Source organism: Mercenaria mercenaria, chromosome 11, assembly GCF_021730395.1.
Source record: "Mercenaria mercenaria strain notata chromosome 11, MADL_Memer_1, whole genome shotgun sequence".
NCBI lineage: Eukaryota > Metazoa > Mollusca > Bivalvia > Venerida > Veneridae > Mercenaria > Mercenaria mercenaria.
The window spans coordinates 37,714,769-37,737,510 of NC_069371.1; the positions used below are offsets into that span (position 1 = coordinate 37,714,769).

General features: G+C 37.7%; 1 protein-coding gene across 4 annotated transcripts in view; it reads left to right on the forward strand.

Annotated features, from left to right (window-relative positions):
• LOC123532706 (polypeptide N-acetylgalactosaminyltransferase 13-like) overlaps window positions 1-22,742 on the forward strand; it is a 54,783-nt gene that overhangs the window by 16,871 nt on the left and 15,170 nt on the right. For all 4 annotated transcript variants that reach the window (XM_045314251.2, XM_053517168.1, XM_045314253.2 and 1 more), the window contains 8 exons: window positions 1,165-1,330; window positions 2,905-3,077; window positions 14,798-14,902; window positions 16,086-16,188; window positions 19,981-20,151; window positions 21,001-21,118; window positions 21,594-21,774; window positions 22,265-22,404. In XM_045314251.2, coding sequence (XP_045170186.2) covers window positions 1,165-1,330; window positions 2,905-3,077; window positions 14,798-14,902; window positions 16,086-16,188; window positions 19,981-20,151; window positions 21,001-21,118; window positions 21,594-21,774; window positions 22,265-22,404 — 1,157 coding nt within the window. The remainder of the gene's footprint in view (window positions 1-1,164; window positions 1,331-2,904; window positions 3,078-14,797; window positions 14,903-16,085; window positions 16,189-19,980; window positions 20,152-21,000; window positions 21,119-21,593; window positions 21,775-22,264; window positions 22,405-22,742) is intronic.

The following is a 22,742-nucleotide window of genomic DNA, read 5'->3' on the forward strand; positions in this document are numbered from 1 at the left end:
GGCCAGAGGGTAATTATGTTGTAGTAATTGCAGTTTTATTACGATTGCTATCTAGTAGATGGCATAAATGATAAAACTATGGTCACTGTGGGAAGACTTAAATAAAGTTGTTCTTCTTGCTCTCGTTTATGAAAAATAAGACATAAAAAGAGCCAGTATAAACTTAATAGCTCAGCCTTAAAGCAATTGAAAGATATTTTCACATAAAATTTGTTTAAAATAAATCCTGAATGGCTGGTGACACAGACAGTGGTGTGACAATTACAATGTAGAATTTTAAATATTTTGAAAACTTCTGTCATTTAACCAGCAATAAAATGACTTTAAGGTTGTTTTAGAACTTATTAAACTATTATTGTCAGCTTTTTTCTGCTAAAACTGTTTCAGAGCTGTCTGACAGCTGTCGTATCTTTCTATTTTCATTTTCATCTTAGATATTTTTATATGCATATTTAAACTGTAAGACACCTTAGAATTCATCATCTCGGCGCCAAAAGTGAATAAGTGCTCCTTTGTGTCAATGTAGTTATCCTGTTTTTGCTCTGAGTTGACAGTTGATACACTATTCATCTAGCTTTTAAATTTTAGAAGAAATAAAATGACATTATAGTGTTTATGACATGAATAGTTACATTTACATGTATGTCAATTTTGATTTAACTTGACCAAAATGCAAATCAAGAATTCAAGGTTAAAGATGCCTGTAACATTGTCCTCAGTTTATGGTGGTTTTAAGACTTTTTTAACAATTAAATTTCAGGTAAATTACTTTATCTGATTTGTCAAAATACCCTCGGGGTAAACTCTTAAAGAATTTGTTTTATTTGCAAAATTATAAATACTGTTTTATAATGTTTTGTCTTTGTACTTTAGATAAACAGAACTTTTGGAGCAAAAAAATAAAATAAATGCTTTGTTCAGAAGTGACCTTTTTCTTAATTTGAGCCGTGCCATGACAAAACCAACATAGTGGGATGCTGTTTGCTTTTAAAGCCTATTGGAATTGGAGAAACTGTTAGCGAACAGCATGGATCCTGACCAGACTGCGCGGATGCGCAGGCTGGTCTGGATCCATGCTGGTCGCAAACCCACTATGTTGGTTTTCTCATGGCATGGCTCATTTAATGATTCTCATATTTTTATATATGCTCCTTTATTTTGCAGGTTTATTAAGCCGCCCAAGCATGCCAGGTGATATGGGAAAGGCTGTCGTCATACCATCTGACATGGACCAGGAGTCCAAAGAAAAATTCAAAATCCATCAGTTTAACCTTGTTGCTAGTGATATGATGTCATTGAACAGAACTCTCCCAGATTATAGAATACCAGGGTAAAGTATTCTTCTCAACCATATATCTGCCCTTAAGCTTTAGCCTGCTAAATTTCTAAAATGGACTGGTCCATCATTCAATTTGAGCAATACCATTTATTATTCAAAGAGGTGTTCACTGAAAATTTACTGACTGAATAGCGAACAGTGCAGACCATGATCAGCCTGCACAATTGTGCAGGCTGATCTTGGTCTGCACTGGTCGCAAAGGCAGAATCATTTGATGACAGCAGGCTAAAGGTTAAGTAAATTAGAACAACAAATAGGACTGGATAAAATTCCTCATTAGGCTTTGGTTTGCACATAGAAAATTCTTGTCAATAGATGGTAGAGCACTGGTGGTTTTTCATGTTAGAAATTTATTGGCAATACCATATTTTGGTGCGTATAGGTCGCGGTAATGTATAGTTTGCATCTAATTTTTGCTCTAAAAATGGCCGGAAAATTAAAGTTCTAGTGTATTAGTCGCAGTTAAATTTCGGATTTTACCGGCAAAAAAGTTATGGCGGCGGCCATATTGATACCGCAGACTGAATCATTATCAGAATCTGATTGGTGGCAATGGCACAGTGTTATTTTCGATCCCAACCGTTTCGTACCAGTGGTAGTATCGGTAATGTATCTCAAATCAAAGAAAAGCGGCTTTTTGACACTGATTGGCAGCAGTCGGTTTGTGTTTACATTCTGCAATTATGCAAGTTAAAGTGTGAATTGTTTGCACAGCAATTATAACACCTTTCCGCGTCATGTAATTAACCGCGCTCTGAGTAAAAAGACTGACAAAATATCTTTTTGGAGTTTTTTTTTCTTTTATTTAAAAATTTAAAAGTAAAAAAGATATCTTTCGAGTTTTTTATTACGCTAAGAATTAGTATAAACAATGTTTGAAATTCAGGACGGATGTACATGTACCTGTCAATGGCGTCCATTAAAAGGAAAGTAGAAACAAACGTTATTCAAACTGCAAAAACATTATTGAATTAAAGTAATTCTTAATTTTAATATTCTGTAAGGGTTATTTACGTTATATTTTATTGAAAATAACCGCTATTGGTTGAAAAGCTGCCGACATTGATATTTTTTATCCATTTTGTTCATTTGTAACAGATGCACGTAATTTTACGAGAGCTACAACCAGAAAATTGACCCGAAAAAATTCTGCTGGCAATGTTCTGTCGTATAGGTCGCAGGAACTTTTTCAGGCAGCAAATTGGATAGAAAAAGTGCGACCTATACACAACAAAATATGGTACATTATTGTGCTTTGGTTTGCTCATTGAAAATCAATATTCGGAGGACTTATTTTGTGGGTTTCTTAGAAGCCTAAATAAATTATTATGATTTAATCACATTAAACAAATTTTCATCCAAAAAGCTTGAGTTCATGTGCCCATGAAATAGCTATTTTGACTTCAGTGTTTCATGCCCATGAAAATAAAACAACTTTACAGTATGTCTTGTCTAAGCTCTCATGATATTTCTTAAGTTTTTGTCACAGATTTATCGCACATTGCAAGGTTGAAATTAAGCATTACATGTTATAATTATGTAGTGTATGTCTTTTAATTTTGCAGATGCAGAAATAAAAAATATCCACCAGTTTCTGTATTACCAGACACTAGTGTTGTAATAGTCTTTCACAATGAAGCCTGGTCCACTTTGTTACGTACAGTTCACAGTGTGATAAACAGATCTCCACGAGAGTTACTAAACGAGATCATCCTAGTGGATGATGCTAGTGAAAGAGGTCAGTATTTGTTTGTAATTTGACTTCCACAGAACTGCTGCTCTGGAGTTACACTATCAGGTCTAGTTATATACAATATAACACCGGATTTTGTCGTCAAAATATTAAATGGTGATTTCCTCTTAATGAAAGCAGTAGATGTTTGATAACTTAGTTGAATGGAAATGTGACCAATGTTTAGGGAAGCCTTGGGTCATTACAACAGAAAAATATTGTAAATTAAAACACTGAAGGTTTTATCTGTTTTTAAGGCATTACATACAGAAAAATGACGTAACAGGGAATACACATTAAAAAAAGAAACTGATACTCCTTAATTTCTGAAGAACAAACAATACTGTTGACCTGAAATAATCTGAATCTCACTCTGTCTTCTTGTTTCAGTTTCCAGTTCTGTAAAATCATTCCGTTTTGTTGGTAACAAAGTTTCGTTGTTTTGATCAAAATGCCTATTTCATGAGTTTTAAATTCATGGATTGCACATTCTGAAGATTAAATCATTTGAAATTTAATGTGTGTTTGGGGAGATTTAATTTTGTTGATGGATGCAACCACAAAAAAATTAGTCCCACCGAATAAAAATAATTTCACAGTATTATGTTGATGGTCTTGTCTTGCATATAGTATTATACAACAGCTAGCTGATATGCCAAATGTGAATTTACTATTGTAACAGTGCATTTTTTATGAGATAAAACCTCTAAACTTGTAACTGAGTTTGTAAGTTATCATAATTTCAGAAGGAGGCCTAGGTAGGTAGAATTATTATTTGAGGGTGATGCCAAGTGGAGGCTACACCAAGACAATGCTGGGGTTACAAGTAGCACATTGTATTGGCTTTATATGTCAATTTAAGATGAAGTTTTACTATGTTTTTTTTTTCAGTTAATTTATAATTAATGTATATTAAAGTTCAAGGTCACAATGACCATTTAACTGAAAATTGTTTCCACTCAGTAACTAAAGAAACTTTTGACCAGCTCCCAATTAATATTAGCTTATGGTTCAAAGGTTGTATTGACCTGAAGAGTGGTAATTTTCCATTCTTTTGCCTACTTGATAGAAATAATGCCTGAGGTCTAAAGATGACTGTAATGTCAAAGGCACAGTGACCTTGAAACTGTAAATGTTTTCAATCAGTATCTTGAGTACTTTTGGGCTTATGGCCATCAAAAGGAGGAGTGCCAGTGGTCAGGAGATGACCCATTGAGTTTGTTTTTTTTTAAAACTACAAGGACCTTGAGGTTAAAAATGGTTTCTGATCAGTTAATGGAGAACACTTGGGTGTATGGCCTTTAAGCACAACAGTAAGAAACTTCATGTTTTCCTGTAGTAATTATAGACAACTCCCGTTGTTTTTAAGTTCATGGGGTCAAAGGGTAAGGTCAAAGCATACAACATTATGTACAATTAGTTGCCTACTACAGGCAGTCATGGTGTGTGTCTGTGTTTTACAAACATTTATAGCCTTGCTTTAGTACTTTTAGCATTATTGTGTCTCCCACCACACAGTGGTGTGGGAGACATATTGATTTACTCCTGTCTGTGTGTCTGTCTGTCACAATTTAAGCTTGTCCGCACTCTAAGTTGAACATTTCTCATCCGATCTTCACCAAACTTGAACAAAATGTGTTTGACTATAAGACCTTGACCAAATCGGCCAAGGCACTTCGGAATTATGGCCCTTGAACATAATTACCAACAACTGCCAGTGCAGCATTGTAGACCGGTTACTCCAACACTACCAACACAGCATTGTAGACCGGTGTAACAGCCCAGTTTTTCCCCCAGTCAGTTCTTTCCCCGGGGAAAAAACTGACTAGTCAATTCTTTCCCCCAGGGAAAAAACTGACTAGTCAGTTTCTTCCCCCCCTAGTCAGTTTTCCCCCCCTTGGAATAAGTTTTCTGATAGGGAAAGAAACTGACTAGTTAGTCAGATTTTTCCCCAGGGAAAAAACTGACTAGTCAGTTCTTTCCCCCTAGTCAAGTTTTCCCTAAAAGTACTGGATTCTTTCGGTATTGTTATTTGGGATACAAGTGTCTATTCATTTTCCATTTAAATTTCAGATGAAACAAGTATTGTTTTTCATTTGAATAAACCTATATGTTTCTTCTTTTGTAACTTTAATCAATGTTTTTTTAGCCCACCATCATCAGATGGTGGGCTATTCAAATCACTCTGCGTCCGTGGTCCGTCGTCCTTCCGTCCGTCCGTCCGTCCTTCCGTCCGTTAACAATTTCTCGTTATCGCATCTCCTCAGAAACTACCAGGGGGATTTTGACCAAACTTTGTCAGAATGATGTATTTGTACCCTAGTTGTGTCCCCCTGAAAATCAGACTGGTTCAACAATTTTTTAGTAAGTTATGGCCCTTTGTTTATTTCTCTAATTTACATAGATTTATATAGGGAAAAACTTTGAAAATCTTCTTGTCCAAAACCACAGAGCCTAGGGCTTTGATATTTGGTATGAAGCATCATCTAGTGGTCCTCTACCAAGATGATTCAAAATATTTCCTTGGGGTCTAATATGGCCCGCCCCGGGGGTCACATGGTTTATATAGACTTATATAGGGAAAAACTTTGAAAAACCTCTTGTTCAAAACCACAGGGCCTAGGGCTTTGATATTTTGTATATGACATCATCTAGTGGTCTTCTACTAAGATTGTTCAAATTATCCCCCTAGGGTCAAATATGGCTCCGCCCCAGGGGTCACATGGTTTACATAGACTTACATAGGGAAAAACGTTGAAAATCTTCTTGTCCAAACCACAAAGCCTAGGGCTTTGGCATTTGTAATGTAGCATCATCTAGTGGTTCTCTACCAAGTTTGTTCAAATTATCCCCCTAGGGTCAAATATGGCCCCGCCCTGGGGGGTCACATGGTTCATATAGACTTATATAGGGAAAAGATTTTAGAATCTTCTTGTCAATAACCTACAACATTCAAATTTGGACCACATGTATGGTTTTGAGTGGCAAGATGAACCTTGACATGAGTTGACCTTGATTTTGACCTAGTGACCTACTTCCACATTTCTGTAGCTACAGCCTTCAAATTTGGACCACTTGCATAGTTTTGTGCACTGAAAAAAACTTTGACCTTGACTTTGACCTAGTGACCTACTTTCACATTTTTGAAGGTACAGGCTTCAAATTTAGACCACATGCATAGTTTTGTGTTCCGAATTAGATTTTTACCTTGATTTTGACCTACTGACCTACTTTCACATTTCTCAAGCTACAGCCTTCAAATTTGTACCACATGTATAGTTTTGTGTACCGAAACAAACTTTGACCTTTACATTGACCTAGTGACCTACTTTCACATTTTTGAAGGTACAGGCTTCAAATTCGGAACACTTGCATAGGATTGTGTACTGAAATAAAATTTGACCTTGATTTTGACCTAGTGACCTACTTTCACATTTCTCGAGCTACAGCCTTCAAATTTGGACCACATGCATAGTTTTGTGTACCAAAATGAACTTTGACCTTAAGATTGACCTAGTGACCTACTTTCACATTTTTGAAGGTACAGGCTTCAAATTTAGACCACATGCATAGGATTGTGTACCGAAACAAACTTTGACCTTGACATTGACCTAGTGACCTACTTCCACATTTTTGAAGGTACAGGCTTTAAATTTGGACCACATGCATAAATTTGTGTTCTGAAGTGTAATTTGATCTAGATTTTGACCTAGTGACCTACTTTCACATTTCGTCCTTGAAATTGATCTAGTGACCTACTTTCACATTTCTCAAGCTACAGCTTTCGAATTTGGACCACATGCAAAGTGTTGTGTACGGAAATGAAATTTGACCTTGAGCTAGTCAGTAAGTCTTGAAATTTGGAACACTCAAAAATGGCACATTGGTGGGCGCCAAGATCACTCTGTGATCTCTTGTTTAATTTGTCAAATCAATTTTTTAACTTCTGTTTGATTGCCATTACTATTTAATATCTGTCAGGTGCGGGGAAGAAATTGACTGGTCAGTTCTTTCCCCCTTGCATATAATTGACCTATCAGGTGGGGGAAAAAATTGACAAGTCAGTTCTTTCCCCCCAAGCCAGTACTTGACCTGTCAGGTGGGGGAAGAAATTGGCCGGTCGGTTCTTTCCCCCCTAGCCAGTACTTAACCTGTCGGGTGGGGAGAAGAAATTGACTGGTCAGTTCTTTCCCTCCTAGCATATACTTGACCTATCAGGTGGGGGAAGAAATTGACCAGTCATTTCTTTCCCCCCTAGCATATATTTCACCTATCAGGTGGGGGAAGAAACTGACCAGTCAATTCTTTCCCCCCTAGCATATAGGTGGGGGGAAGAAATTGACTAGTCAGTTCTTCCACCCCCCCCCCCCCCCCCCCCTTCATATACTTGACCTATCAGGTTGGGGATGAAATTGACCGGTCAGTTCTTTCCCCCCTAGCCAGTACTTGACCTGTCGGGTGGGGAGAAGAAATTGACCGGTCAGTTCTTTCCCCCCTTGCATATACTTGACTATCAGGTGGGGGAAGAAATTGACTGGTCAGTTCTTTCCCCCCTAGCCAGTACTTGACCTGTCGGGTGGGGAGAAGAAATTGACCGGTCAGTTCTTTCTCCCCTAGCATTATACTTAAACTGTCAGGTGGGGGAAAAATTGACTGGTCAGTTCTTTCTCCCCTAGCATTATACTTAAACTGTCAGGTGGGGGAAGAAATTGACTAGCCAGTTCTTTCCCCCCTAGCATATAGGTTGGGGAAGAAATTGACTAGTCAGTTCTTTCCCCCTTGCATATACTTAACCTATCAGGTGAGGGAGAAATTGACCGGTCAGTTCTTTCTCCCCTATATATAGGTAGTACTGGACCTGTGGTGTGGGGAGAAGAAATTGACTGGTCAGTTCTTTCCCCCCTAGCCAGTACTTGACCTGTCGAATGGGGAAAAAGAAATTGACCAGTCAGTTCTTTCCCCATCATATACTTGCCCTGTCGGGGTGGGGGAAGAAATTGACCGGTCAGTTCTTTCCCCTAGCATTATACTTAAACTGTCAGGTGGGGAAGAAATTGACTAGTCATTTTCTTTCCCGCCTTGCATATACTTGCCTATCAGGGGAGAAAAAATTTACCAGTCGTTTTTCCCCCCCTAGCTATAGGTGGGGAAGAAATTGACTAGTCATTCTTTCCCCATATCAGGTGGGGGAAGAAATTGACCGATCAGTTCTTTCTCCCCTATATATAGATTAGTTACGGGGACCTGTGGTGGTGAAGAGAAGAAATTGGGGGGAAATAACTAAACTTGTCAATTTTTTCTCCCTCCTGATAGGTCAAGTACTGGCTAGAGGGGAAAGAACTGACTGGTCAAATTCATTTCCCACCGACAGGTCAAGTACTGGCTAGGGGGAAAGAACAGATGGTTAATTTCTCTCCCCCCCCCCACTGACAGGTAAGTACTTGCTGGGGGGGAAAGAACTGACCAGTAAAATTTCTTCTCCTAACTAACAGAAGCAAGTTACTGGCTAGTGGGGAAAGAACTGACCGTCAATTTCTTCTCCCCCCCCGACAGGTCAAGTACTGGTTAGGGGTAAAAGAACTGACCAACATTTTCTTCGCCCCCCTAACAGAGCAAGTACTGGCAAAGAGATGGAAGAAACAGTCAGTTCTTTATAGCAAGTACTGGCTAGAGGGGAAAGGACTGACTAGTCAATTTCTTCCCCCACCTGACAGGTCAAGTATATGATAGGGGGGAAAGAACTGCCCGGTAAATTTTCCCTTTTTCCCACCTGAAAGGTCAAGTTCTGGCTAGGGGGGAAAGAACTGACTGGTCAAATTCTTCTCCCCACCCGACAGTCAAGAACTGGCTAGGGGGGAAAGAACTGACTGGTCAATTTCTTCCCCACCTGACAAAGCAATACTTGCTAGGGGGAAAGAACTGCCCGGGTTTCAATTTTCTTCCTCATCTGACAGGTCAAGTATTGATAGGGGGGAAGAACTGACCGGTCAATTTCTTTTTCCCACCTGAAAAGTCAAGTTCTGGCTAGGGGGAAAGAACTGACTGGTCAAATTCTTCTCCCCACCCGACAGGTCAAGAACTGGCTAGGGGGGAAATAACTGACTGGTCCAATTTCTTCCCCCACCTGACAAAGCAAGTACTGGCTAGGGGGAAAGAATCTGACCGGTCAATTTCTTCCCCACCTGACAGGTCAAGTATATGATAGGGGGGAAAGAACTGACTGGTCAGTTTCTTTTTCCCACCTGAAAGGTCAAGTTCTGGCTAGGGGGGAAAGAACTGACTGGTCAAATTCTTCTCCCACCCGACAGGTCAAGAACGGGTTTAGGGGGAAAGAACTGACTGGTCAATTTCTTCCCCCACCTGGCAAAGCAAGTACTGGCTAGTGGGGAAGAACTGACTGGTCAATTTTCCCCCCACCTGACAGGTCAAAGTACTGATTGGGGGGGAAATAACTAACTTGTCAATTTTTCTCCCCCCTGATAGGTCAATTCTGGCTAGGGGGGAAAGAACTGACTGGTTAAATTCTTCCCCCCCCACTGGCAGGCCCAAGTAACTTGCTGGGGGAAAGAACTGCCCTGTCAATTTCTTCTCCCACCTAACAGAGAAAGTACTGGCTAGCGGGGAAAGTACTGACCGGTCAATTTCTTCTCCCCACCCGACAGAGCAAGTACTGGCTAGAGGGGGAAGAAACTGACCAGTCAGTTCTTTGTAGCAAGTACTGCTAGGGGGAAACGAACTGACGGTTAATTTCTTCCCCCCCCTGACAAAGCAAGTACTGGCTAGCGGGGAAAGAACTGACCGGTCAATTTCTTCTCCCCATTTGACAGGTCAAGAACTGGCTGGGGGAAAGAACTGATTAGTCAGTCTTCCCCCACCTGACAGGTCAAGCACTGGCTGGGGGAAAAGAACTGACTGGTCAATTTCTTCTTCCCACACGACAGGTCAAGAACTGGCTGGGGGGGAATGAACTGACCGGTCAATTTTCCCCCACCTGACAAAGCAAGTAATTGGCTAGTGGGGAAAGAATGACTGGTCAAATTCATTTCCCCACCCGACAGGTCAAGTACTGGCTAGGGGGAAAGAATGACCAGTCAATTTCTTCCCCCCCCTCACAGAGGAAGTACTGGCTAGCGGGAAAGAACTGACGGTCAATTTTTTCTTCCACCTGAAAGGTCAAGTTCTGGCTAGGGGGGAAAGAACTGACCGGTCAATTTCTCCCCCACCTGACAGGTCAAGTAACTGGCTAGGGGAGAAAGAACTGACTAGTCGTTTCTTCCCCCACCTGACAGGCCAAGCACTGGCTAGGGGGAAAAAAATGACTGGTCAGTTTCTTCCCCCCACCCGACAGGGCAAAAACTGGCTAGGGGGGAAAAAAACTGACCGGTCAATTTCTTCTCCCACCTGACAAAGCAAGTACTGGCTAGTGGGGAAAGAACTGCCCAGTCAATTTCTTCGCCCCATTCGACAGGTCAAGTGGTGGGGGGGGGGGGAAGGGGAAAATTGATTAGTCAGTTTCTTCCCCCACCTGACAGGTCAAGCACTGGCTAGGGGAAAAAGAACTGACTGGTCAATTTCTCCTTCCCACACGACAGGTCAAGAACTGGCTAGGGGGGAATGAACTGAGGGTCAATTTCTTCCCCCACCTGACAAAGCAAGTACTGCTAGTGGGAAAGAACTGACTGGTCAAATTCATTTCCCCCCCGACAGGTCAAGTACTGGCTAGGGGGGAAAGAACTGCCCATCAATTTCTTCCCCCCACCTCACAGAGGAAGTACGGCTAGGGGGAAAAGAACGACTGGTAAATTACTTCCCCCATCTTACGGTCAAGAACTGGCTACGGGGGAAAAGGACTGAACAACAGTAATTTCCTTACCTTAGAAGAAATTGAAACGGGAAAAATGCAAATAAAAAAATACAACAGAAATTTAAAATAAGTTCATTTAAAAACATTTCTTTGATTTTACACAAAATATGAAACATGTTTCTTATTTCATATGCAATTTAACTGAAAACCGACTACGGAATGAAAAAAAGGCTTGTTAAGAATAACCAAGAATAACAGTTCCAATTCACTAACAGGGGAAATAACTGACTATAGCCAGGAAAATTAATGAAGTGGGGAAAGAATTGACTAGTTAGTTTTTTCCCCCCATAAGAATGATCAAGAGTAACCAGTTGCGATTGGGGGGGAAAAATTGACTAGGGGGGAAAGAACTGACCAGTCAGTTTCTTCCCCGGGGAAAAAACTGACTATTCAATTCTTTCCCCCGGGGAAAAAACTAACTAGTCAGTTTTTTCCCCGGGGAAAAACCTGACTGGGGAAAAAACTGACCGTTACACCGGTTACTCCAACATGTGAATACCAATAGGCCACAAACAGTCTATTCAGATGATTAAGCAGTTGTGGGAGACATGTGCTTTTCTCAAAAATACCTCTAGTTATCATTATGGTTGTACTTTGAGACTCCTCGTATAGGGTCCTTAGGAATGCTTTATTATTCATTTGCATACATATAATAGGGTATTTCTGAAGGTCATTTGGCGGGCACTTTGCAGGAAATCTTTTAAATCTTTCTGTATTAGTTCACTATAATGGTTTGGAAATTTTTTCTTTATACCAATACACAAATATAGTGGATGGCATTGTTTAGATGTAACTACAATTCATATTACGGATACAGGGCTTGTTTGATTCAGCTCTTTACTTTTCCTTTCAGATTTTGTACATGCAAATGTAAATGAAAGGAAACTTTAAGAAAAGTCAGTTTTTATATAATGCTTTAGACTGTTGCTTTAATGTTGTAATTAGTGGATTGTTTATCATACATTTTTAGCAAAATATTTTACATTTAGCCATATTTAACCCTTACCATGATTGATTCTGACTTTGCGACCAGTGTAGATCATGATCAGCCTGCACATCCGTGCAGTCTGATCATGATCTGCACTGGAACCACTGCCTTACCCTTGCATGATCGTAAGAGGCGACTAATAGAGTCTTAACACTTGGTTTTGCAGTAACTCTGATTCCAGCAGGTATGCAAATTTTGATTCCATACCTCATGTTTTTATTTCGATGTAAATGAGATGTGGAACCAAAATTTGTAGTCCTGTTTGGCGCCATATAACCTATACTGTATTGGTGCGCCATAAAACCCAAATAAATAAATAAATACTGTTCACCATTCAGTCAGAATCTTTTTGGTAAGTACCCCTTTTAACAGATAATGTGAAAGATTGACAACTTCGTTACAGAAATTTAGCACGGTAAGGGTTAAGTCTGAGACTTAAGGTAGCGTGCCTATAAAATCAACCTGTATTTTCAATGGGATTAATATGTTCTTGTATTGGTTTTTGACAATTTTTTTTGACATTCTTACTGCTGATATGAGCATGTCTTTCCGTTAATGATGGAGAATGCTGAAATTGCACATGGAAAATATGTAACCAAATGACTATTTTTAATCCACTACCTTATTGGGGCAAAGTTTTAAATCTTTCAATGGTATAATTTTGCACAGGAATTTTAGTTTTGTTACATGAAATAGAGATGTGCTGACTGCAGTTTATTTCACAATCTGCACTGTCAAAACAAATAAGGAAATAAAAAAAATGATTTCATTTACAACACCAAGCAAGGAAGTAAGGATAATGCATGTGTGACCTCACATTTACAATAGGCTTTTATAGTTGGTTAAAATTTACTTAAAATAACTTCATTTTAAAAAGCAACACCTGTGTTCTAATTAAGCTGATGTTGCCGTAAATTTGTATCTTGTAGAATAGTGTCATAATTTAAATTTACACAGTAATTAGTATGAAAATAGAAGATTTATATATATTTTTATTTGCACAAAGAAAGCTGACAATTAGATTTAGCCCTACATTTGTTGACATGATTGAATATTGCAGATAAAAATATTAAAGAAGAAAAAAAAAACAATGAAGAAAAAATGTTGAAATGAAAATTATTATAAAAATCAGTATTTTCATTACTGAAGCCTGTTTTTATGCCCCCGGCATCTACTGATGCGGGAGGCATATAGTGATCGTCCCGTCTGTCCGTACGAGGTTAACCAAATGGGACCGTTTCGTCTAGCATCAATACCCCTTACTAGAATGACTTGATACAAATGCAGATGTAACCTGTGATCATTCCTCATCTTCAGACATCACCTGACCTCAGTTTGACCTTGACCTTGACCTCATTTTGGACTTAGGTTGCTTTATATGGGCCATCTCTTGGTTAACCAAATGGGACCGTTTCGTCTAGCATCAATACCACTGATCAATACCGCTTACAAGAATGAATTGATACTAATACAGATGTAACCTGTGATCATTCCTCATCTTCAAACATCACCTGACCTCAGTTTGACCTTGACATTGACCTCATTTTGGACTTAGGTTGCTTTATATGGGCCATCTCTTGGTTAACCAAATGGGACCGTTTCGTCTAGCATCAATACCACTGATCAATACCGCTTACAAGAATGAATTGATACTAATACAGATGTAACCTGTGACCATTCCTCATCTTCAAACATCACCTGACCTCAGTTTGACCTTGACCTCGTTTTGGACTTAGGTTGCTTTGTATCGACAAGGATGCCACCGGGGACATCAAGCGTTTATTGAACGCAGCTCCTTGTTCTATTTTGCTTTTGTTTTGTACCATAATTGAAAGAATTTGAATTAGTTTTTAAAAAAAAATTGGTGATTTATTAAAATTTGAATGTTATTTTCAAGGGAGAGTTGTCTAGTACAATAATGACCAATGACACATACTGTTTGCTAAATCAGTTAGAGCTTATTGGATGCTTTGAATACTTTGGGGCACAGTGATACTCTTTTATCAAATATGAAGCTATATTTTAGAATGAAATATATGGTTTTGGGCTTTTGGAAGCTTTTGGAGTTATAGAGGCATAGGAATATATTTGTATAATTTTATGCAAAATTTAACATTAAACTTTTTGTAATAAAGTTACTGTTAAAGAAACTTTAATCTTCTTTCACTGAACTAAATTTTTGATATCAAAATTGTTCAGACTGAATGTGCTGTATTTAGAAAGATATGCTTAAACAAAACAAGAAACACCTGCCAGTCATTGCTGAATACATTACAGTTTTTGCAAATGTTGTCTCAGGGAAACATTAGTGATAATAATGATGCACGATAAATGTTGTTAATCTTACTTAGACTCAAGTCTCCTGGAAGGCCAGTCTACAAATGCTGCCTTGTGATTGGTCAGCTGCTATTTTACTTTAAAGCAACCAATCAGATGCTTGAGATTTTAGACTGGTTCCAGTTTTAAGATTGTCACAACTGGAAATAGCTTATAATTGTTATTTCTTTTAGACACTGCGCTGTTTGACTGTATGTCACAAATAAATTAGATTGACATAGGGTGATTTTCTACATAAATGTGTAATACGTAGTAATTTTCTACAAATATGTATACACATAGATATTTCAGTTCTACATATTTATATGTGTACACGTGGAGATTTTCAACAAATATGTGTACCATATATGTGTACACATGTGTACATGTGCACATATTGAAATCTTGACCTGTCTAATGTCTCAAAACATTCTTAGAGAACACAACTGTTGTAGTATTTCTGTAACATTGTACATTTTAATATTTATAATACTGTTAGATATGATGAAGATGAAATTTAGAAAAAACTAACGGAAATATGATTGTTTTATTTTACAGAGGAATTGGGAGCAAAGCTGGAAGAATATTTAAGCAAACTTCCTATTAGATGTTATGTAATTAGATCTGAAGAAAGAACAGGGCTTATCAGAGCAAGGTTAAAAGGTCAGTAACTTTGCTTTTGTCCTTGAACCTTATCATGCTGGATGTGATTGATTCTGCCTTTGTGATCAGTGTAGATCATGATCAGCCTGCACATCCATGCAGTCTGATCATGATCTGCAGTTTTGTATTCAGTCAGTATCTTTTTTGGTAAGCACCTCTTTTAACAGTTAATGGTACTGTCCAAATTGAAAGATGGACAAGTTCATTATAGAAATTTAGCAGGGTAAGGGTTAATCCTGTCCTCATTAATCGCAATCTTCATGCTCTGTCAGCAGGCACAGCTGGTTTATATTTACGAAAAGTTTAATGCAATGAAAAATATTTCAGAAAGTAGCGATAGTAATACTAAATATAAATGGCAAGGTTGTATTTCTGTATTGGCTTATTTTACAAATTACATTGTTGTCAAGAGAGTAATTGCCAGTGTTAAATTAAACAGTTATATCATACCTGTGGTTACGATTTCTAGTCATTTATATAAATTCAAAGTACATAAATGGCCAGGAGGTGTCAGCTATAGTATATGTTTATGGTATATTTTCCTTATGCTTAAAATAGTCATACATGTATGTTTGTGAAGTACTATTTTAGCCGTGTGCATATTACAGTACATTCTATTACTGATCTATATTATATAAAGCCATCAGGTATCTCTGTACGGATTTTGATTGATTGAAAGATCCAAAGTTTGATCCCTAGGTATAGGTTATGGCATTTGTACTGTGTGATGATTTGTGTAGATAGAGTTGTCTTAGTCATTTACACAGCACCTGAAATACATGGAGAAGTTGAAGAACAGTTAAGAGCTTGTAGGCCAATAAACACTTGTACATTTATGAATTTAGCTGAAATACTATTAAAAACGGCATCACTTTAATTTGAGAAAATCAGCCTTTTGGTCACTTATTCAATTCAAGCCTCTTCTAGGCAGCATCACATGGAAGGCTATAATTTGATTGTTGTACAAGTGTTTTTGCTGAAGAGATAATTATTTACAGAGAGACTGGTTTTACATGGGAAAAAGTTGGCTTTGAAGGGACGTACTTGTCTCAGATTTTCAGAAGTATTGTTAATACATTACAGGTTATTCTGAATATTCATACTTCATTATATTAGTGTGTATAGCATGTATAGTCTGTTTCCATATTCAGGTCATACATTTACGCAGTTCTGTTTGTTTTAGGTGCTGCCAAGGCAAAGGGTAAAGTCATAACATTCCTAGATGCTCATTGTGAAGCCACCGAGGGCTGGCTGGAGCCTCTTGTAACAGAAATATATAAAGATAGGTAAGCTGGAACCTCCTGTAACTGAAACATATAGACCTGCTCGCTAAGATCAGTAAGGGGAGTGCAGATCTATGGATCACTGGGTAGTGAGTTCGAGCAAGGCGTATGTTCTCTCTGTTGATTTGATAGACATTGTGTCTGAAATCATTCGTCCTCCACCTCTGATTCATGTGGGGAAGTTGGCAGTTACTTGCCATGAACAAGTTTGTACTGATAAAGAATCCAGGAACACTGGTTACCTTAAATGCCCGCTGTTAGATAACTGAAATACTGTTGAAAAACTGCATTTAACTCGAAACAAACAGAAAAATATAAATATAGGCAAGACCTAGGGCTGGCTGGAGAGTCTTGGTACAGAAATATATAGAGATAGGTAAGGCTGAGGGCTGGCTGGATCGGGTCCTCTTGTTATAGAAAATATATAAAGGTATGTAACACTGAGGACTGGCTGGTGCATTTTTAGCCCACCATCATGATGATGGTGGGCTATTAAAATCACTCTGCGTCCGTGGTCCGTCCGTTAACAATTTCTCGTTATCGCATCTCCTCAGAAACTACTGGGGGGATTTTGACCAAACTTTGTCAGAATGATGTATTGGTACCCTAGTTGTGTCCCCCTGAAAATCAGACTGGTTCAACAATTTATGAGTGAGTTATGGCCCTTTGTTTATTTCTATAATTTATATAGATTTATATAGGGAAAAACTTTGAAAACCTTCTTGTCCAAAACCACAGAGCCTAGGGCTTTGATATTTGGTATGAAGCATCATCTAGTGGTCCTCTACCAAGATGATTCAAATTATTTCTCTGGGGTCAAATATGGCCCCGCCCTGGGGGTCACATGGTTTATATAGACTTATATAGGGAAAAACTTTGAATAACCTCTTGTCCAAAACCACAGGGCCTAGGGCTTTGATATTTTGTATGTGACATCATCTAGTGGTCTTCAACTAAGATTGTTCAAATTATACCCCTAGGGTCAAATATGGCCCCGCCCTGGGGGTCATATGGTTTACATAGACTAATATAGGGAAAAACTTTGAAAATCTTCTTGTCCAAACCACAAAGCCTAGGGCTTTGATACTTGTAATGTAGCATCATCTAGTGGTTCTCTACCAAGTTTGTTCAAATTATCCTCCTAGGGTTAAATATGGCCCCGCCCCGGGGGTCACATGGTTCATATAGACTTATATAGGGAAAAGCTTTTAAAATGTTCTTGTCAGTAACTACAACATTCAAACTTGGACCACATGTATATTTTTGAGTGGCAAGATGAACCTTGACATGAGCTGACCTTGATTTTGACCTAGTGACCTACTTTCACATTTTTGAGTCGGCTAAAGGCTGAAAGCCTTTTGACGAGTCCTTGCTATCCAACGATTCTCTAAATGGACCAAATAACACAGTGAAGGGATGTAGTTCCATTAGATTTCTCAAACTTCAAACAGTTCACTGCATGAATGAAGTTAAGTTGTGTCAGTTCCCTTTGCTATGACCAATATACGATGTAATCTGTCATGTTTATGACTTGTAATTGTGCAATTCTCGAATGTAACTCATTAAGCATAAATGTGCATTTTAAGCATTGCTCAGGCTTACAAAGCTTGGGTAACATCCAGCGAAAGACAAAAAAAAATAGTTCCACAGGGCTCCAGATCAGATGCGTATTAGCGTAAATTACGTATAGAAATAATACAAATACGCATGTCTAATAATTTCTAAGCGTATAAAAACGTATATAAAATTACAGAAACGCACACAATGCTTTTTTAAAAACAAAATCTGAATCGTCCGGATGCGTTAGGTAACATAGCCGATCTGCCTTAATTCTCCCACATTGAACGTAAACACGCATCGTATGATTTCTATAAACTTTACGTGGGTTGAATTTTGCAGTCAGTAAACGGATAAATTATCGGAAGAAGAAGCTTTTACTGGTTTGTTTAGTTACTACTGATATTAAAAATGATTTTAATTCTTATTTTTCGAGAAATAAACAAATCGGCGAAACATTAAATTGTATTTTCTTGTAGTTTTGAAATCGAAAGTAGATCGTCTATGTTTGGCTGCTTTCACGAAACGAAACAACTTTTTTATGAAAAGATTTAAATAAGAGGTAATTTAACCGTAAACTTCAATGTCAGATACTGCCAATTGCTGCTAAATGTCTTCGTATCATCACAATTTGTAAAATATATTGTTCAAGCTGGAGAAAAGTGTAATCGTATCCAGATATAATATTTTGGGTAAATATCGAGCTGTGTTATGAAATTTTAAGAAAAAAACTAAAAACAAACTGAAACTGGTAGACTATACTGTCAGTACATCAATCATTAGCCGACTCAGGCCATTCAGGCCTTTGATTGTAGCTACAGCCTTCAAATTTGGACCACATGCATAATTTTGTGCACTGGAAAAAACTTTGACCTTTATTTTGACCTAGTGACCTACTTTCACATTTTTGAAGGTACAGGCATCAAATTTGGACTATATGCATAGTTTCGTGTTTCAAAATGAAATTTGACATTGATTTTGACCTAGTGACCTACTTTCACATTTCTCAAGCTACAGCCTTAAAATTTGGACTACATGCATAGTTTTGTGTACCGAAAAAAACTTTGACCTTGACATTGACCTAGTGACCTACTTTCACATTTTTGAAGGTACAGGCTTCAAATTTGGACCACATGCATAGTTTTGTATTCTGAAATAAAATTTGACCTTGATTTTGACCTAGTGACCTACTTTTACATTTCTCAAGCTACAGCCTTCAAATTTGGACCACTTGCATAGTTTTGTGTACTGAAATGACCTTTGACCTTTACATTGACCTAGTGACCTACTTTCACATTTTTAAGGTACAGGCTTCAAATTTGGACCACATGCATAGTTTTGTATTCCGAAATAAAATTTGACCTTGATTTTGACCTAGTGACCTACTTTTACATTTCTCAAGCTACAGCCTTCAGATTTGGACCACATGCATAGTTTTGTGTACCGAAACAAACTTTGACCTTTACATTGACCTAGTGACCTACTTTCACATTTTTGAAGGTACAGGCTTCAAATTTGGACCACATGCATAGCTTTGTATTCCGAAGTAAAATTTGACCTGGATTTTGACCTAGTGACCTACTTTTACATTTCTCAAGCTACAGCCTTCAAATTTGGACCACTTGCATAGATTTGTGTTGTGTACGGAAATGAAATTTGAGCTAGTCAGTAAGTCTTGAAATTTGGAACACTCAAAAATGGCACATTGGTGGGCGCCAAGATCACTCTGTGATCTCTTGTATTAATAAAGGTAGGTAAGGCTGAGGGCTGGCTTGATCCTCTTGTTATAGAAAATATATAAAGATATGTAACACTGAGGACTGGCTGGAGCATTTTGTGAATAAATGTAGGTAAGGCTGAGGGCTGGCTGGATCCTCCTCTTACAGAAATATATACAGATTGAGGGCTAGCCTATTGTTACAGAAATTAGTAAAGATAAGTAAAGCTTAGGGCTGGCTTGAGCCCTTGTAACAGAAATGCATGAAGATAGGTTAGACCGAGGGCTGGGTTATTTCCAAATAAAATGCTCAATCCCTTGGAACTCGAGATAACAAGTTTCAGCTGTATATAAAAAAGGGAAAGACTGAAGGCTGGTTAAAGCTTCTTGATACAGAATTATGTAATAATTGGTGAGCCTTAGGACTTGTTGAGTCTTGATGAAGTTTAGTAGGCAAAATAGTGTTTGTGTGTTTATAAGTGTTTATTATGTGATGATTGTTTCCTGTTTTTCCGTTTCAGAACTGCTGTAGCTTGTCCTATTATAGATGTAATTAGTGATGATACATTTGAATATATTACTGGATCTGATATGACATGGGGAGGATTTAATTGGAAACTTAACTTTAGATGGTACCCGGTTCCACAGCGAGAATTAGATAGGAGAGGTGGGGATAGGAGTCAGCCTGTAAAGTAAGTATAACTCTGGTTATGTGTTTCATTGGACTTTGTACTCAAACTATACACTTTAAATGGATAGTGATTAAGGTGTTGACGGCTCAGCTTTTGAGTCATGGGTTCAAGCCCCGCTAGGGTCACAACCTTATCTCATATGACACCAGTACTGGTTTTTGCAGGAAGCTGACTTGAGTGGTTCAAATAATCTTGAAACTTTCATCATAATTGAGCTAGAATGAATTAGTATAAAGTTAACGTGATAGATACTGAAGCATAGATAGTGCATTTGTTGATATTTTTCGTAGAAAGTTTACTCACAAGAATGATAGTTTATCAAGTAGTGGCATTTGTTTGAAATAAACAGATCTTATTGCACATCCTTTAGTGGACTCATTGAAAAAATTCACTGGCTTGATTTCATGAGAAGAGTTTTTAAATACGTTTTGCATTCTGTGAAATCATTAATATTTGTGTTTCATTGATTTTGTGGTTGCATCAATCTACAAAAATTCAATCCAGAACTAAGAAATAGAATTCCCATTTTGCATTTAAAAAGATTAAATCCACAAATTCATGTTCTTATGAAGTAGCTAGTTTTGGCAAAACCATGAAATTTCATGCCTACAGAATTGATTGACAGTATTGTTTCTTGTTCTGTCAGGTATTGATATAGTGTGTAAATACACCATCAAATATTAGATATATAAATGTTGTTCAATGAAAAAAAAAACCAGGTTTATTTAATAAGACTGTTCATCAAATCTTAAACAAGATAAAACAAGTTTTGAAGTCTATAAATTCTGTTAATATTGTCTTATGTGTCGTATTTATAAAAGTTATATTTGGTTGATTCTTTGTTTTTAGGACACCTACAATGGCTGGTGGTTTATTTTCAATAGACCGGGACTACTTTTATGAAATAGGATCATACGATGAGGGGATGGATATTTGGGGAGCAGAAAATCTTGAAATGTCTTTCAGAGTAAGTGTTTACAATTGATACAGTGTTTATTTCACCTACATAGCCTGTATACATCAATGAGTAAGTAAGAAATTTAGGCTTAGACTTCAAAATGCTAAAATTTCATTCTGCTCTCTCATTTGTAATACAGATCAACACAGACTGTATGAATTGTTTGATTGAGTGCATAGTTTGCCCCAACAGAGAGTTAAACACAATTTTATCAGTACAGACTTCTTTCAAAACTGACAAAATGAATTAGTATGAACTGACCAAATGAGTAGAAAAATGCATAAGTAAAAGAAAAAAATGTAAAATCAAAAGAATATAAAATTAAAATGAAATTAACGAAAACAGCAAACTAGTAGTTTGCTTTTATGCCCTTATACCATAACATATCAGATCATTATTATCAGAACTGCTTTTATACATGCTGGTATGTTTTCAGATTGGTTTGTGTTTTTCTCATAAATTTCATTGTGTTACTTTTCTATAGGTATGGATGTGTGGTGGTAAAGTTTACATTGTAACGTGTTCTCGTGTTGGCCATGTGTTCAGAAAAACATCTCCGTATTCCTGGCCAGGAGGTGTTGCTAGAATTATAAACCATAATACCCAGAGAATTGTAGAAGTATGGATGGATGAATATAAAGACTTTTTCTATAAAATTAATCCAGGTAGGTCACAGGGATATTATCTGGAATTAATACAGATAGGTAAAATGTATGTTATAAGTTCTAAAATGCTTTAACATGTTACAGAAAGCACTATTTTCATTGTTGCAAATTACCTTATACAGTAAGGGTCTTAAAGGGAGCTAATCAGATACAGTGAATTCAGTTATACTTTCTACTATGTTAATCAAATTTTCAGACCTATTAAAAGAAGCTGAGATAACAATTACTAAAAATAATGAACAGTAAGAAACTGATATATAGCCTGCTTTAGATGGAGGAGGTCGTGGGTTCACACCCTGGCTGGAAAAAAAATGGTACTAGCAGCTTCCTGGCTTGCAGCTAAGCATTATGAGAATAATTCTAGGACTGGTCATAATGTGAATGGGTAGGGTGCCATGTCACTTGTCTATGATTTCTAAGCTATTTCTGTAGTAACTGGCCTAACTAAACATTGCAATATTATGCTGATTGGTTTTGGAATATTTTACAGGTGTTAAAAACACAGATTATGGAGATGTTAGTGCCAGAAAAGAATTTAGACAGAAGAAACATTGTAAAAGTTTTAAATGGTATCTGGAGAACATTTATCCAGAGTCACAGATGCCTGTAGAATACTATGCATTAGGAGAGGTATGTGCAGATGTTTTAGTTTCCAGTCAATACCTGAAGCTCAGGTTGACATGTTATCTCCAACTTTTGTGTGTACAGGCTTCTTTGAAGACCAAGCTTAAAGCCCTGCTCTGCAGCTATTCAAATTCTGTTGTGTGCATGCAACCCATGATTACAATAGGTAACAAAGGCCATGCGCCACACTTGAGCAGGCAAACCACAGGTATTTTATTTAGAATTTTATATAAAATAGACTCTATTTTGACAGGCGTCACTGTTCATAGTCAGGATTTTCATGCTTTTTCAGTGACAATTTAAGGTTAAAAGGTAGGACTGGAGCAGGTCTTTAAGACTGTACT